At 40.2% G+C, this 16,212-nt stretch overlaps 1 protein-coding gene across 8 annotated transcripts in view; it reads right to left on the bottom strand.

Annotated features, from left to right (window-relative positions):
- The window catches only part of tna (tonalli), a 156,174-nt gene that overhangs the window by 13,857 nt on the left and 126,105 nt on the right, over positions 1–16,212 (bottom strand). For 4 of the 8 annotated variants that reach the window (XM_069312020.1, XM_069312014.1, XM_069312018.1 and 1 more), the window contains 3 exons: positions 9,090–9,299; positions 8,282–8,443; positions 6,498–7,111 (listed from right to left, as the gene is read on the bottom strand). In XM_069312020.1, coding sequence (XP_069168121.1) covers positions 6,498–7,111; positions 8,282–8,443; positions 9,090–9,299 — 986 coding nt within the window. The remainder of the gene's footprint in view (positions 1–6,497; positions 7,112–8,281; positions 8,444–9,089; positions 9,300–16,212) is intronic. The other 4 variants (XM_069312015.1, XM_069312019.1, XM_069312017.1 and 1 more) reach the window with 1 other exon arrangement.

Raw genomic sequence — 16,212 nt, 5'->3', positions numbered from 1 at the left:
AACACAGTCACACTGAAAGAGAGGAGCACGAGAAATAACAAATAAGTACAGAGGGAGATAGACTACAGATGGATGAGAGACTTCTTCCAAGAATTCCAATGGGACAGTGAGCAAGAGGAAAGTTACATGAAGTAGTACATACAGTAATTTATAAATGCATGGAGGCTACAGAAGAGTATGTACCACTTAGAAAAGAGGTACATACCATAGTACAAGGTACATAGTACAAGGTACATAGTACAAGGTACATAGTACTAGGTACATAGTACAAGGTTCTCTCTCCAAGAGAAGAGCAAGATTAACTCGTACTCAAACAACGCAAGGTGGGCAAGAACAAAAAAGAAGACTTGCAACAAGCAGATATAGCAAAGCACCAAGACAAACACAGAGGCACTATGGAGGGGCAAAAATTACAACACTAAAGTCAGGATGGACGAGGAGCGGCAGTCTCAAAATAACACTGCCTAACGCTAGATATCAGCAACTGTTCTTGCACACACTTATAAAAAGAAAATCAACAGCATAAGACCAAGTTACTATACTAAGCTGAAAATTATGGAAATGTCCTCAGGAAAAGCAAAGGCGACATTTAAAATAAAGGCAAAACTCTGGGGTTGGTACAGGTGATCACTGAAAGGGGTACACCATTAAAGATATATGCTTGTAACTGAAAAATAGGCAAAACAGCACCCTGGAAGAATTAGATGTAAGCAAAGAAGTAGTGGGAAGAGATCAAACTTTAATTTTGATATTGAATGAAACTGGATGTGTATGGACAGAGCAGTGAGGTGTTTACCTAAGTTTCTTTCCTCCCATTATCACAAAGAACTTTTCAGTTTCAGGTGAGCATTATTGTATTCATGTATATGACTGCTATCATGTTCAAAATATATATATATAATGCATGCATACAGGCTGTTAGTTTCACTCCCTCAATTCAAAATGGTCGTGTAGCTTAATATTTAATATTTTAATTTAAACTGTATAGATATGCAATTAATTTTCCTGTGTATTCAATATTAGGGATGTTACTGGCCTCTGTACACTGAGTGACATGCTAATAATTTTCCTCTCATTTGCAATATTCATTTTAATGATCTCATATACAGTATTATGATAATTGCCACTTTACCGTTAGAGTAAACACTTTAGTACACTTGCAACACTTACAAATTTAAAACAGACATAAAGACACTTAAAGATATCTGTAGACTATTTGCAGCTATCATTCAATGCTAGTAATTAAGCTTTATTACAACATTTAATTATTTACCCGGTAATGAATTAATAAGCAATATTTGTAATAATAAATGTTACTCCAAATACTAAACTGTATCTCACTGTATTTTGTTAAAAGCCAATTTAAAATAAATTATTAATTTGTTCTCTACTCTTCAAATGCTTTTGTTGGGTTATTGTTTAATTAGCATCGGTATTTTTGTCTTACAATTTTAAATTATGAATCCTCTATTTTCATTTAGTGTCTTGCCTGAAACACTGTATACTGTACTGTGCTATATAAATAGCTGTGTACTGTGATATGTACTTTACTGAATACTGTATTATATAGTTTGCTGTGTACTGAGATATGTATTTTGATGTGTACTGTATTATATAGTTTGCTGTGTACTGTACTATGTACTTTGCTGTTGACTGTACTATATACTTTGCTGTGTACTGTACTATGGACTTTACTATGTACTGTCTGGAGGAGTCGTGGTCAAGGACTGGGCCGCGGGGACACTAAAAAAGCCCCGAAATCAACTCAAGATAACCTCAAGATAACCTTCATGTTCCTGACCTCAATGACCTCTTCATAGTCTGTGAGCCCTTGACCCTCAATACCCTAATAACCTCATAATCACTCGACTGTTCCTGTCAGTTCTTACTTTTGTTTATGCCGTACTCAACCTCTGCCTCTTTCAGTACACAAATACCACTACTGATTCCACTTCATTACTAACGTCTCATATCAAGACAAGCCAAATATATATACAGTAATACCATTTCCTTGGAATCTTCACTGTTTATGTCAACATAACACTTTGCAAAGTTTATATGGCTAGTAATTTTTGTTTAATTTCACTGTACTGTACCATGAAATTTACACTGATCAAAGTTTCGGGGATTTTGTGTAATTTATGCGTCATGGTACAGCACTGTGGAACTCTAGTTGTGTACTCTAGTAACTCTTAACATGAGGTCACTGTCATCCAGAGTTGCAATTGCCAAATTAGTAATTACCAAAGGAAGGCACCAAGTCTAAAAGACTATTTAGCTGAAATTGCAACACAATGAATGTAAAAGATCTAGGCGTCACGACCAAACGGGATCTTAATCCTAGATATCAAAGCATAAATGTTTAAAATAAGATGACTATGGCATTAGTATCTACAGCAACATGTGTTAGGAATAAGACATCTACTGTTATTTATGTTGTGCCCCCTTTCAAATTATGCGGCAGAGCTTTGGCATCAGACTGTATACAGGACAAAATTCTACAGAAAAAAACATACAGAGAAGGATGGAAAAATTAATCCTGGGAATTACGAACCTCTCTTGCGAAGGGATTTTAAGAAAGCCTAATTTACATTCTCAAAAAGGCAAAGAATAAGTGATCACATTATTGAAGTATACAAATGGATGAACGAGGGACATATTAATAAGGTGCTAAACATGTTATCACAAAATAGCATACACAAAAATAATGGGTACAAATTGGGAAAGTGTTGATATAGACAAGACCTGCATATCAAAATAGGGTTGTTAATTTATGGAACAGATTACTAGGTAACATAATAGATTTGGGTATTGCTAAACTGTTTCAAGCACAGATTAGACATACAGTATATTAGCGAGGAAGCATGATGTATACTCAACATCTTCCAAAAAAAAAGACTGTTGCAGCTGCCTTGCCACTTGACAGCTAGCTTGTCCTTATATTGATCACATCATTAGAAAAGCCAAGATGAAATACATCACTCAAGCACAGAAAGCCAGCCGGTGTTCGAGAAGTACTATAAGCATGAAGAAGTGTACAAATAAATGTATTGTACAAAGAGCGTTAGGCAGTGGGTTGCCGGCTCCGCCATTCTCAACACAGGAGCCATCAGTCTGTCACATTATCATGCTACTGAATACAAAAAATTGAACTGCCAAAATAATATTGCGTTGTTTGTCTAAGCTAACAATTAATTGTTAATAAAGCAGCATGAGCATGTACAGTATATAAATGGATAAATATAAACATGAATAAATAAAGAGGGAACCTAGCAAGTCCATCGGGCACCTCACCCAGCTGATAAAACACCTGCACTGAATAAATATGCCAGCACCCACACATATATTAAAAGTGTTGTTGATATATATATATATATATATATATATATATATATATATATATATATATATATATATATATATATATATATATATATATATATATATATATGTATATATATATATATGTATATATATGTATATATATATATATATATATATATATATGTATATATATATGTGTATATATATATATATATATATATATATATATATATATATATATATATATATATATATATGTCGTACCTAGTAGCCAGAACGCACTTCTCAGCCTACTATACATGGCCCGATTTGCCTAATAAGCCAAGTTTTCATGAATTAATTGTTTTTCGACTACCTAACCTACCTAACCTAACCTAACCTAACTTTTTCTGCTACCTAACCAAATCTAACCTATAAAGATAGGTTAGGTTAGGTTAGGTAGGGTTGGTTAGGTTTGGTCATATATCTACGTTAATTTTAACTCCAATAAAATAAATTGATCTCATATATAATGAAATGGGTAGCTTTATCATTCCATAAGAAAAAAATTGGAGAAAATATATTAATTCAGGAAAACTTGGCTTATTAGGCAAATCGGGCCTTGCATAGTAGGCTGAGAAGTGCGTTCTGGCTACTAGGTACGACATATATATATATATATATATATATATATATATATATATATATATATATATATAAAGCCTTAGTGCTGTATACTATACAGTTATCATTATTTATACAAATTACCTTCTTAATATAAGCATCTGTTCTGTTATTTTTATTTAAGCGAGCATCTTTAAATATCTGTGGCGATCATTTAGCCTGTAAGCAAAGTAATCACAGGAGACAAGCCTTATTCCTATTTGCAACAAAGTCTTAGAAACGATCACCCTCTCTAGCTCCTGGGCCACCAAGTGCCCAGTAATATTATACTGAACTATGCTGACTGCCAAGCCATGTTAGATGGACTACACATTTTACGAACGGCAAACTTTAAAAAAAAAAATTGTGTGCATAGTATAAAACAGGCAGTGTTGCAATAAGTTAACTTGGTAGTACCAGTGTCACTGTACAAAAGGTTACATTTACGTCATATGGGAAATGGAATTATAATTTTCATAAAAGAGGACCACCTAGACAGTGTAGATGTACACACCTGATTTTTCTCTGCTCCACACTTTGCCCTCCCCTCCTCTCTTATCTTCATCTTTTTAAATGATGCTATATATGTGCTATCTATTTGTAGTCTTGCCTGTAGTATCACATGATAGATACAGGTAATCTATCTGTATTTATCCCATGAGCTCCCCATCACCGGGTAGTCAAAACACACAGGGCTCCTGGAGGCTCTATCATCACACAAACTTTACAGAATTTCAAGCGCTCAAACCCCTCCCCCATCCCCACCTACGTATTTTGTGTCTTTTACCGATTTCACCCCTTTTACGACCAAAGGTAGTAATGTATACCTAATAATTACACATTTAATTTCAACCCTCAGTGTTATGTTCATTACACTGCCCACATGCCCTCAGCATTATGTTCATTATACTGTACCACCGGTCCCGGTAGTACAGTCGGGTTTGTTCTTGACGCACAATAGAAAATTCTGGGTTTAAATCCCAGGCAGTACAGAAATGGCTGGGCATACAGGTATTTCCTTTCGCCTATTGTCTCTATTCATCCAGCAGTGAGTAGGTACTCAGGAGTTACTCAGCTTGTTGTGGGGTTGTATTCTGGGCAGGGTCAGTAATTCAACCTGGGAGAGGGGGACCTCCCTCGATAATAGCCAAAACGTGTATGAATACACTCTGGCTTCCTGTCCCCCCAACACAATGAATTATTATTACACTGCCCTCAGTATATCCACAGTTGCAAAACATGATATCTATAACATGATCCTTTACATTCTGCATTACTTTACATTATTTCTTTTGCATCTGCATATACTGTAGTTATATCTGCATTCCTTTACATTACATTTACTTTACGATCCTTTGCAGTCCCCGTGGCGTAGTGGTAAGACACTCGTCTGGCGTTTCGCGAGCACTTTGGCCTGGGTTCATATCCTGGCCGGGGAGGATTGACTGGGCGCCAATCCTTAACTGTAGCCTCTGTTCACCCAATAGTAAATGGGTACCTGGTGGTTAAACGATTTGGCTGGTCGTATTCCGGGGAATATTAGGATTAAAGACTTGCCCGAAACGCTATGCATGCTAGTGGCTGTACAAGAATGTAAGAACTCTTGTATATATAAATAAAAATAAATAAATAAACATTCCTTAGCCTATTTATTGGTTCTCTAGTTTCCCTCCTAACTGTTCTCTACTGTTCAACTTTTCTATTTTCACTCTCTATGCTCATTTCAAGAATGTTTTATCATTGCCTTTTCTTCCCCATTTGTAACCATTAATCCTAAAATATTTACTCCACCCCTTGGAGTAAAATATTTACTCCACCTCCACCTCTAAAATATTTACTCCACCCCTTGGAGTAAAATATTTACTCCACCCCTTGGAGTAAAATATTTACTCCACCTCCACCTCTAAAATATTTACTCCACCCCTTGGAGTAAAATATTTACTCCACCCCTTGGAGTAAAATATTTACTCCACCCCTTGGAGTAAAATATTTACTCCACCTCCACCTCTAAAATATTTACTCCATACATTTTTAGGATTAATGTAACCATTAATCCTAAAATATTTAACATCACCTCTTGATGTACTGATATCAGTATATAAAACGTGATGTTACCAAGTACGTGGTGTTGATGTACATACATCAAGATAGGGCTCCCCTTTCCCACATTCTACCCACAGTCTTGACTATACAGTATTTATCGTTCCCTTTCTACACCATAACTATCTTTAACCTTTCTATAAAATAATTTGTTATTAAAAATATTCACTAAACTTTCTGCTATGTAGTATTATTCATTCTCAACTTTGCTAAAATGACACAATGGCTCCTTCCATTTACATCTCAGTTCCATATTACCTAATTTACTTAAGACTCAAGATCTGATTGTCTATATCAATTGGAAAATGAATGAAACTAAAGAAAGATTCCAAGGTACACGAATCTTGAATACTGTCATATCGTGACACATGACAGATCACAGAGCCATGGCATTTCACATACTAAATAAGATCACATGATAGGTATCTTACCTTGACATATTGTTCATCCCAGAGTTTATGGTATTCATCCCAGTGTTCATATTATTCATTCCAGAATTCATGTTGCTTACGGCACTACTGTTCAATTGACTGGACATTGTCATAGTACTGGACATTCCACCCGTCATACCACTGTTCATTACACTATTCATACCACTGTTCATATTTGACATGCCAGTATTGTTCAAGGTATTCATTCCTGCACTATTCATACTGCTCATACCAGTACTCATATTGTTCATTCCGGAACTCATTGCAGAGTTCATACTACTGCCTCCACCTGGAGCCATGCTGCTCGAGCTCATTGTGGGCACTGACATTGACATCTGAGTCATACTGTTCATCCCACCACCCATACTGCCGGACATGCTGCTCATGCCGTTCATGTTCATGCCACTCATGGGACCCATTGGACCCATCTCGTTGTACTGTAAGTTGTTGTACTGCTGGTTATAAAACTGGCCCTGGCTAAATGGCGGGCCGCCGGGTCCACATGGCCCACCCGGTCTCATGTTCGGCCTCATGCCTTGGCCTGGGGGGAACTGTGACGGCAAGGGCTGTTGAACAGGATATCCCGTGCCGCCTCGGATACCAGCTAATCCCATCTGTGGAATCAAAAAATTGTATTAGCATTTTGCAATGGCTGGATGGATGTATTAAGTAATGAATGAAATAGATAGCACCAACAGAGATCAATCATGTGATATACAGTCGAGCCATTTTGCTGATCCCTATTCCCTTATAGGATATATATTGCACTCCCTTTTACTATATACTCCCCCTTCATATATGATAATCAAAAACATCAAACCCATTACTAATGAAAATCCCACATAAATTATTCTGATATACGACAGTAAGAGAGGGAGACGAGTGTCATCATAGGACACGGGAGCTTAGTAAAGTGACCACTGAAAAAAAGGACAACCCTGATACAACAATTAAAAATACAATTTATGCAGAAAATATGTACTGTACAGTACTGTATTATATAAGTGAATTTTTTTTCATACAGAGCACTGTACCATACTATTTATGAGCTAATAGTTCGATTCTGCAGATACAAAATAGTAAATACAAGTAGTAAAATACAGACTTAGGTACAGTAATAGTAGTAGTACACACACTGTTAATACTGTATTGAGAGCTATGGGTATAGTCACTTGGTGCCGTGAGCTCACGAACGCGAACTCACGAATTCGATCTTACGAACACGAATACGAACTCGTGAGCTCGCTGCTGGGATATAATCATTGTTGTGGAATACGGCACATCAACCTCACTCGGGATGTAAAAAGTACCGACTGGAATAATTTAAGGCTTGTGTAATCAGTATAGGCTTGTGCAATGATGTTATGAGTACGGATTTGTGTAATGAATATCAGTTTGTATGATGAGTACAGGCTGGTGTCATGAGTATTGACTTGTGCAATGAGCAGAGGCTTGTGCAATGAGTACAAGTTTGTGTAATTAGCACTGGTTTATGCAATAGAACAGGCATGCATAATGAGCACAGGCTTGTGTAATGAGTATATGCTTGCATAAAGGAGTACCCTCTTGAGTAATGAGCAAAGACTTTTACAATGAGTACAGGATTGTGTAACGAGTACAGGTTGGTGTAATGACTATAGGCTTGTATAATGAGTACAAGGATGTATAAAGAATATATACAGACTTGAGTCGTGAGTACAGACTAGTGAACCGAGTTTAATCTGACGACAAGTGGGACTAATGTGGTACGTCAGATATACAAGAGCGACGGGAGGAGGACCCACCTGTGGGTTCATCTGGCCCATGGGAGGCTGTGAAAACTGGCCCTGCGCCGCCCGCTTCTGCGCCATGAACATCGCTGGGTTGGGGTAAGGGCCGGCTCGCCCTCCACCCGGCCCGCCCCCTGGACCCATCCCTCGCTGGTACATCATCTGCTGCTGCTGCTGCTGCTGGGGAACAACCACACATCAGCTTCATTAGTGAGGGTCTAGGAGTTGAGGGGGGAAGGTGGATGGTCTAGGAATTGACGGGGAGAGGTGGAGGATCTTGGAGATGAGGGGGGGAGGTAAAGGGTATAGGAGTAGAGGAAGGGGAGAGTTGGAGGGTCTAGGAGTGTAGGGAAGGAGAGTTGGAGGGACTAGGAGTGTAGGGAAGGAGAGTTGGAGGGTCTAGGAGTGAAGAGAGGAAGGGTTGGAGGGTCTAGAATTGGAAGGAAGGGAGGCTGAAGGGCCTAAAAGTGGAGGATAGGAGAGTTGAAGGGGCTAAGAGTGGAGGGGGAGGGAGTATTAGAGGGGCTACAAATGGAAGAATTTATTGCAAGGGAGTTGCATTTCAAGCTACAAGCTACTGTAAACATCAATGGGTGTGTATGTAAAATAAATAAATATACACACACCAATAGTTGTCTTCAAAACTAAACTCATCAAACCTCTACTTTCTCCTAAATAAAATGATTGAACCAATGTCTCAAGTTTTCCCCTACCTAAGAAAGGTGTCAAGATGAGTATAAGGAGTCTGAACAAGGCTGTACTCGGGGGTACAAAAGTGCCCCAGTGCCCCCGACCAAGGGGAAGGTGGGCACAGTATTCTCACCTGCATGTTCATACATTTGCCCATGCCCGGCCCCATGCTCTGCATGTTGTTCATCGGCACGTTGTTCATCATGTTGCCGCCCATGTTATTGATCATATTATTCATCATGTTATTCATGCCGTTCATGGGGTTGTTCATGCTCATGTTGGGAGTGGAGGAGCGCTGCATGGAGAAGCCGGGCCCAGAGAAGCCCGTGTTCATCCCTCCCATCTGTGGAGACCAAGTTAAGCCATGTAATACACACTACATATATATACACTACATATTTACATACATACATGTATGTAAATATGTAGTACTGCTTAATGATACATAAGAGCAAAGACTAACGTGAGGAAGCGTTACTTTGCCATCGAAGTGTTTACAATATCAATGCAAAATAAAATGAAGGCAAGAGGGGGGCCTTAAATATTTGCAAGGATGGTTTTGAAGTAATTGAACTGCTCTACAGTATATTGTTAATTAGCTTCTGCTTCACAGCCTATACAAACAATTCAGCAACACTTAAAGTGATTGTAATTTGACCTAAAAATATATATATATACAGTATAGTACATATTTCTCTTATCAAAGAATTATTTTACACTGAGTTCTGCTCTTATCGCTCCCTTCCCACAGTTGGATATCCATCCATCCTCTACTTCACTCCCCTCCCACACCACCAGACTCTTCACCCTCCCTTCCCACACCCCCAGACTCTTCACCCTCCCTTCCCACACCTCCAGACTCTTCACCCTCCCTTCCCCCACCTCCAGACTCTTCACCCTCCCCTCCCACACCCCCAGACTCTTCACCCTCCCTTCCCCCACCACCAGACTCTTCACCCTAACTTCCCCCACCACCAGACTCTTCACCCTCCCCTCCCACACCATAAGACTCTTCACCCTCCCTTCCCACACCACCAGACTCTTCACCCTCCCTTCCCACACCATCAGACTCTTCACCCTCCCTTCCCACACCCCCAGACTCTCCACCCTCCCCTCCCACACCCCCAGGGGTCTCCACCCTCCATTCCATCGACCCCAAACACTCCTTCTTTCCCCTCTCCCAGGATATCCCTGCCCAAGCCCCAGACACCCACTTTTCTTCCATCCCACGTCTCCAGACGCCCCCCCCACCCCACCTCCCCCTTCTACACCTTCCCACTCTCCTCACCCCTTCCACAGACCCCCCCCCCTCTCTGCCTTCAAGAGTCTGGTCTTAACTACTGAACACACAACCTCTCAACACCTGACTACAGCACCGTCGCTCTACCGTCCATCCCAAATGGTTGGACGGTTGGGGAATTGAACGCCGACCTGCATGAAGCGAGATCGTCGCTCTACCGTCCAGCCCAAGTGGTTGGGCACAGCTATTAGGAACAAAAGCTGCAAGTAGCACGGGCTATGGTGAGCCCGTGGTGGACTGGCCGGCCAGACAGGGGTTTGGACTTCCTAACAGCTCAGATTCAATAGAATGGGCTTACAATTTTCAGATAAACAGTTGTGTAACCACGGGGATATATATATCTCTCGTATATCTATTATTATAGATATACGAGAGATATCTCGTATATCTATACTATACGAGATATCGTATATTATAGATATACGATATCTCTTGAAATACTGGAATATTTTGGCTGATCTAAATTCAGATAATCGAAAATTCACTGTATGCAAGAATATGCACTTTTTTTTAATTAGACTTTTACCTTTTTAAAATTAGGCTTTTACTTGTTAAAATTAGACTTTTACTTTTTTTTAAAATTAGGCTTTTATTTTTACTTTTAAAATATTTGTATTTTACTCATAAGTCTTAAGTAAATCACGTGGCTACGATTCTTTGGCTTTTAACTATAATACGTTAAATTGTAGCTAAACTGATTTTCACGAAAATCCATATAATTCTGTATTCATCAGAATAATTAAAATTTGATTAGTCCACTGGCAGAGTTAACATGTAGTTATATATTCCACTTATATAGTTAACAAATTTGGAGATAAGGCGAATATCTACATACACATAAACGTATAACGAAATATTTACTGCATTAAATTTACACAATATAATAAAAATATTACATTAATTGCGAAGAAAATGTTATATCAAATTGATAATTTACATTCTGAAATTGTATAAGTGTATCAGATAACTAACAATTATATGAATATAATTTAAAGTTCCATCTCTTTTGAAGTTTGATATATTAAAGCCTTAAAATTACATAATAAGCCACAAGATGGACCTCCAAAGCCTCCGGGTGAACAAGGAGAGACTCAAGTAATTCTACGGCCGCCACCCGGACCGCCTCACTACCTGGGACCTCCACGAATCGTTGGTCTGGGTCGCTTTATTGACCCTTGCTGCCGATACACCTAACCAGGGCTGGCGTGGGTGTACGTGGGTGTGTCCTCACTCCCACCAACAGGGCTGGTGTGTGTGGGTGTGTCCGGCGTGGATGTGTGTGGGTGTGTCCGGCGTGGATGTGTGTGGGTGTGTCCGGCGTGGATGTGTGTGGGTGTGTCCGGCGTGGGCGTGTGTGGGTGTGTCCTGCGTGGGTGTGTATGGGTGTCTCCACACTCCCACCAAACCCACGCTCCGCTCCCACACCAATCAACCCAATCTGATCGACTTTCATTTCACTATCCTCTCGCGAAAAACAAAAATATAAAAAAAATGCCACAATACCATAAATTTATCGATTATTTAACTGTTGAAACAAAATCAGATCCGGGCGCTGAATAAATTAAATAAAATCAATATTTTCTTAAGACAATTCCGAATCAAACAGCGCAAATGAAGAACTCCTGAGCCTTCACAACTAAAAACAAAATGAATAATATACCGTTTTCTTTCATCCTAGTTAAATCTAACTTTCCCGCTGATAAGCGCGCGCTGGGGGAGTATCTTAGTGCAGAAATTGGTCCAATAAGCGCGCTCTCTTATTTCATTCTGGGGGGCCCGGGTGGCAGGAAGACAGCGGGCAGCGCCACAAGGCAAGCCATTCTCCCCTTTAGCACCTCGGGCAATATGGCCAATCATCGAATGCTCTCAATACCACCCCACCGGCGCGTCTTCAAACTTTCCTCCTTCCAGAAACTAACATGCAACATTTTGGGGGTAAAATTGGAAATGTTCTCCCTGCCAGAGGGTTTCCGCCCTCAATCACCCCAGACGGAGAGCGCGTTTTGCCGTGTCTAAGTGCCGCGGCATAGTGTCCTAAGCCCTGGTGATACCTTACTCTCAGGCGCGCTCTACCCTGCTAGGATTATGGGGCTCTAGCCTGCTAGGATTATGGGGCTCTAGCCTGCTAGGATTATGGGGCTCTAGCCTGCTAGGATTATGGGGCTCTAGCCTGCTAGGATTATGGGGCTCTAGCCTGCTAGGATTATGGGGCTCTAGCCTGCTAGGATTATGGGGCTCTAGCCTGCTAGGATTATGGGGCTCTAACCTGCTAGGATTATGGGGCTCTAGCCTGCTAGGATTATGGGGCTCTACCCTGCTGGGATTATCGGGCTCTAACGTGCTAGGATTATGGGGCTCTAACCTGCTAGGATTATGGGGCTCTAACGTGCTAGGATTATGGGGCTCTAACGTGCTAGGATTATGGGGCTCTAACCTGCTAGGATTATGGGGCTCTAACCTGCTAGGATTATGGGACCCTAACCTGCTAGGATTATGGGACCCTAACCTGCTAGGATTATGGGACCCTAACCTGTTAGGATTATGGGACCCTAACCTGTTAGGATTATGGGGCTCTAACCTGCTAGGATTATGGAACTCTAACCTGCTAGGATTATGGGACCCTAACCTGCTAGGCTTATAGGATTCTAACTTACTAAGAGGCGGCTCTAACCTGGAATGTTTGTTGATAACTCTAGAGAATGAATCCACCCTGTCGCATATAATCAATAGGACCCAACACGGGAGCAGAAGGGAGCTAGTGTGTGAACAAATCACTCTTCAGTTATTATATAATTACATTACGATCTATTGAAGAAGGGATTACATTAGGATCATATATTACATAAGACAGTTGACAAACGCAAAGTGACGCGATCCCGTGTTTGATATTACTAGCACGACGCATTTTGACGTACAAATCTTTCCCTAAGGCCAAAGACTAATTGTACTTAAAATCACGGCCGTTCGCAAAAATTGACGTGATGTCCCGTTTTCTATTTGTGGGTTCTCGGGTTGGTTAGGTTCGGGTAATTTTGTATATGGGACTGTTGACGTTGTGATTGCTGGAGAGGACGGGCTGAACGGTATATAGTAATAAAAAATATATATTATAATATATTCAATAACATTAGAAAGGAAAATAGAAAATACGATTAAAATATTTAACACTATAAACTAACTAAAATCTCAGACATCAGAGCCCCCCACATCTCAGACATCAGAGCCCCCCCCCATCTCAGACATCAGAGCCCCCCCCCCATCTCAGACATCAGAGCCCCCCCACCACCATCTCAGACATCAGAGCCCCCCCCTCCCACCACCACCACCACCACCCACGCCAAGACAGAATAACTAAGGCAAAATAATGTGGTGGATGCAGGAGGCAACATAACTTCCCTCTGGCAGAAACACGAGAGGGAAATCTCCCCGCCAGCCAACTTGAAATTCCCCCGCGCTAGCCGCCTCCACTCTGGGGCCGAGTTTCTCTACACAACTACAGAAACTTTTCAACTGAGAACACAGAATTACATGTTGGAATTCTTCCGCTCTCAGTTAAAACATTTTATTTGCTCTTTATAAATGATTCAATGAAAAATTATGTATTTTTTAATTATGTTACTGTATAATAATTAGCAATATACGCATTTCACTCAATATTTTATATACATTCTCTGTTGTCTACATTTATACTGTATTCGACTGCGAGTATTTCTTAAAAGAAATATAATAATATAGGATGAAAACGGTAAATTGCAGAGAATATATTCACCTACATCGCACATAAGTCATTAGGAGCCCGCTTACCTGCCGCTAAACAGCCTCTTCCAAGTAATAGTAAGTGTTGCCATACCTCTGGAGTGTGGCACAGCAGCAAGTGTTGCCATACCTCTGGAGTGTGGCACAGCAGCAAGTGTTGCCATACCTCTGGAGTGTGGCACAGCAGCAAGTGTTGCCATACCTCTGGAGTGTGGCACAGCAGCAAGTGTTGCCATACCTCTGGAGTGTGGCACAGCAGCAAGTGTTGCCATACCTCTGGAGTGTGGCACAGCAGCAAGTGTTGCCATACCTCGGGAGTGTGGCACAGCAGCAAGTGTTGCCATACCTCTGGAGTGTGGCACAGCAGCAAGTGTTGCCATACCTCTGGAGTGTGGCACAGCAGCAAGTGTTGCCATACCTCTGGAGTGTGGCACAGCAGCAAGTGTTGCCATACCTCGGGAGTGTGGCACAGCAGCAAGTGTTGCCATACCTCTGGAGTGTGGCACAGCAGCAAGTGTTGCCATACCTCTGGAGTGTGGCACAGCAGCAAGTGTTGCCATACCTCGGGAGTGTGGCACAGCAGCAAGTGTTGCCATACCTCTGGAGTGTGGCACAGCAGCAAGTGTTGCCATACCTCTGGAGTGTGGCACAGCAGCAAGTGTTGCCATACCTCGGGAGTGTGGCACCAATAACAACCACTACCAGCTGGCCACGTTGCCACACAACACCACCTGCACATTACTCCCATTCCATAATGGCCGGCAACCTATTATTGATTTTACGCACTGCCTTATTGAGCAATTGGGAAGCTATCAATACTATCACGGCAGCATAGTAGCCAGCCGAAGCGTATTATTAACCTCACTGCCGGACCATGTAATTAATTATGCGGAAATTAGCCTAGTCCTAATTACAGCAACAGAGGGACCCCCCAATTAAATACTATAGCTGCCAGGAGTAGGATAAGCAGCGCTCTTCAACCCTCCATGTGGCATTCACATCAGAATGTTCCAGTAATTCCTTTATGATTTTTTTTCTTACCTCCAACCTCTTCCTCTTTAGAGTCATAATAGGAAATATTAAGAGGCGGGTGTAAATTGGTGTAGGTTTTGCCTGGCCTGAATTTCCATACGAGTCTCGGGGGAGATTGCCAGAGGCTCCAAATTTTTGTTTTCCAGCTTGCCACGAACGCAGAATTTGATGCGTGTTCCAGATTGAGTGAAAAATGTATATCCCAGGAGTTTTGTAAACGGAGAATGACTGCACATAATGAATAAATAATACGTTAGCTGCAGTCTGCTATTTCGGCGTTTAAATATTTAATTGTGGAACAAATTATTATTCACTACTGCAAATTGTAAACAAAACAATTATACCGAATCATTAAATAGAAGGTTTGAGAATTAAACAAATGTGTTTATATATATATATATATATATATATATATATATATATATATATATATATATATATATATATGTCGTACCTAGTAGCCAGAACTCACTTCTCAGCCTACTATTCAAGGCCCGATTTGCCTAATAAGCCAAGTTTTCCTGAATTAATATATTTACTATAATTTTTTTCTTATGAAATGATAAAGCAACCCTTTTCTCTATGTATGAGGTCATTTTTTTTTTATTGGAGTTAAAATTAACGTAGATATATGACCGAACCTAACCAACCCTACCTAACCTAACCTAACCTATATTTATATGTAAGGTTAGGTTAGGTAGCCAAAAAAAGCTAGGTTAGGTTAGGTTAGGTAGGTTAGGTAGACGAAAAAACATTAATTCATGAAAACTTGTCTTATTAGGCAAATCGGGCCTTGAATAGTAGGCTGAGAAGTGCGTTCTGGCTATTAGGTACGACATATATATATATATATATATATATATATATATATATATATATATATATATATATATATATATATACTATATATGAGAACGCTGAATGAACGCGATCATTGGTGCGGTGGTCACGGTATTGTGTACGTTTAGGGGTGATACTGGACGGCATGGGTTCGAATCCTGGCCGGGTCAAAGACTTCTTTTATATATATATATATATATATATATATATATATATATATATATATATATATATATATATATATATATATATATATATATATATATATATATATTATAGAATAACTAAACGGAATGAATCACTACATTCCTTCTCACTCTGAGCCCTG

The sequence above is a fragment of the Procambarus clarkii genome, chromosome 71, assembly GCF_040958095.1.
Source record: "Procambarus clarkii isolate CNS0578487 chromosome 71, FALCON_Pclarkii_2.0, whole genome shotgun sequence".
Taxonomy (NCBI): domain Eukaryota; kingdom Metazoa; phylum Arthropoda; class Malacostraca; order Decapoda; family Cambaridae; genus Procambarus; species Procambarus clarkii.
The sequence above is the reverse complement of the archived record's forward strand: the minus strand, read 5'-3'. Positions and strand labels throughout refer to the sequence as shown.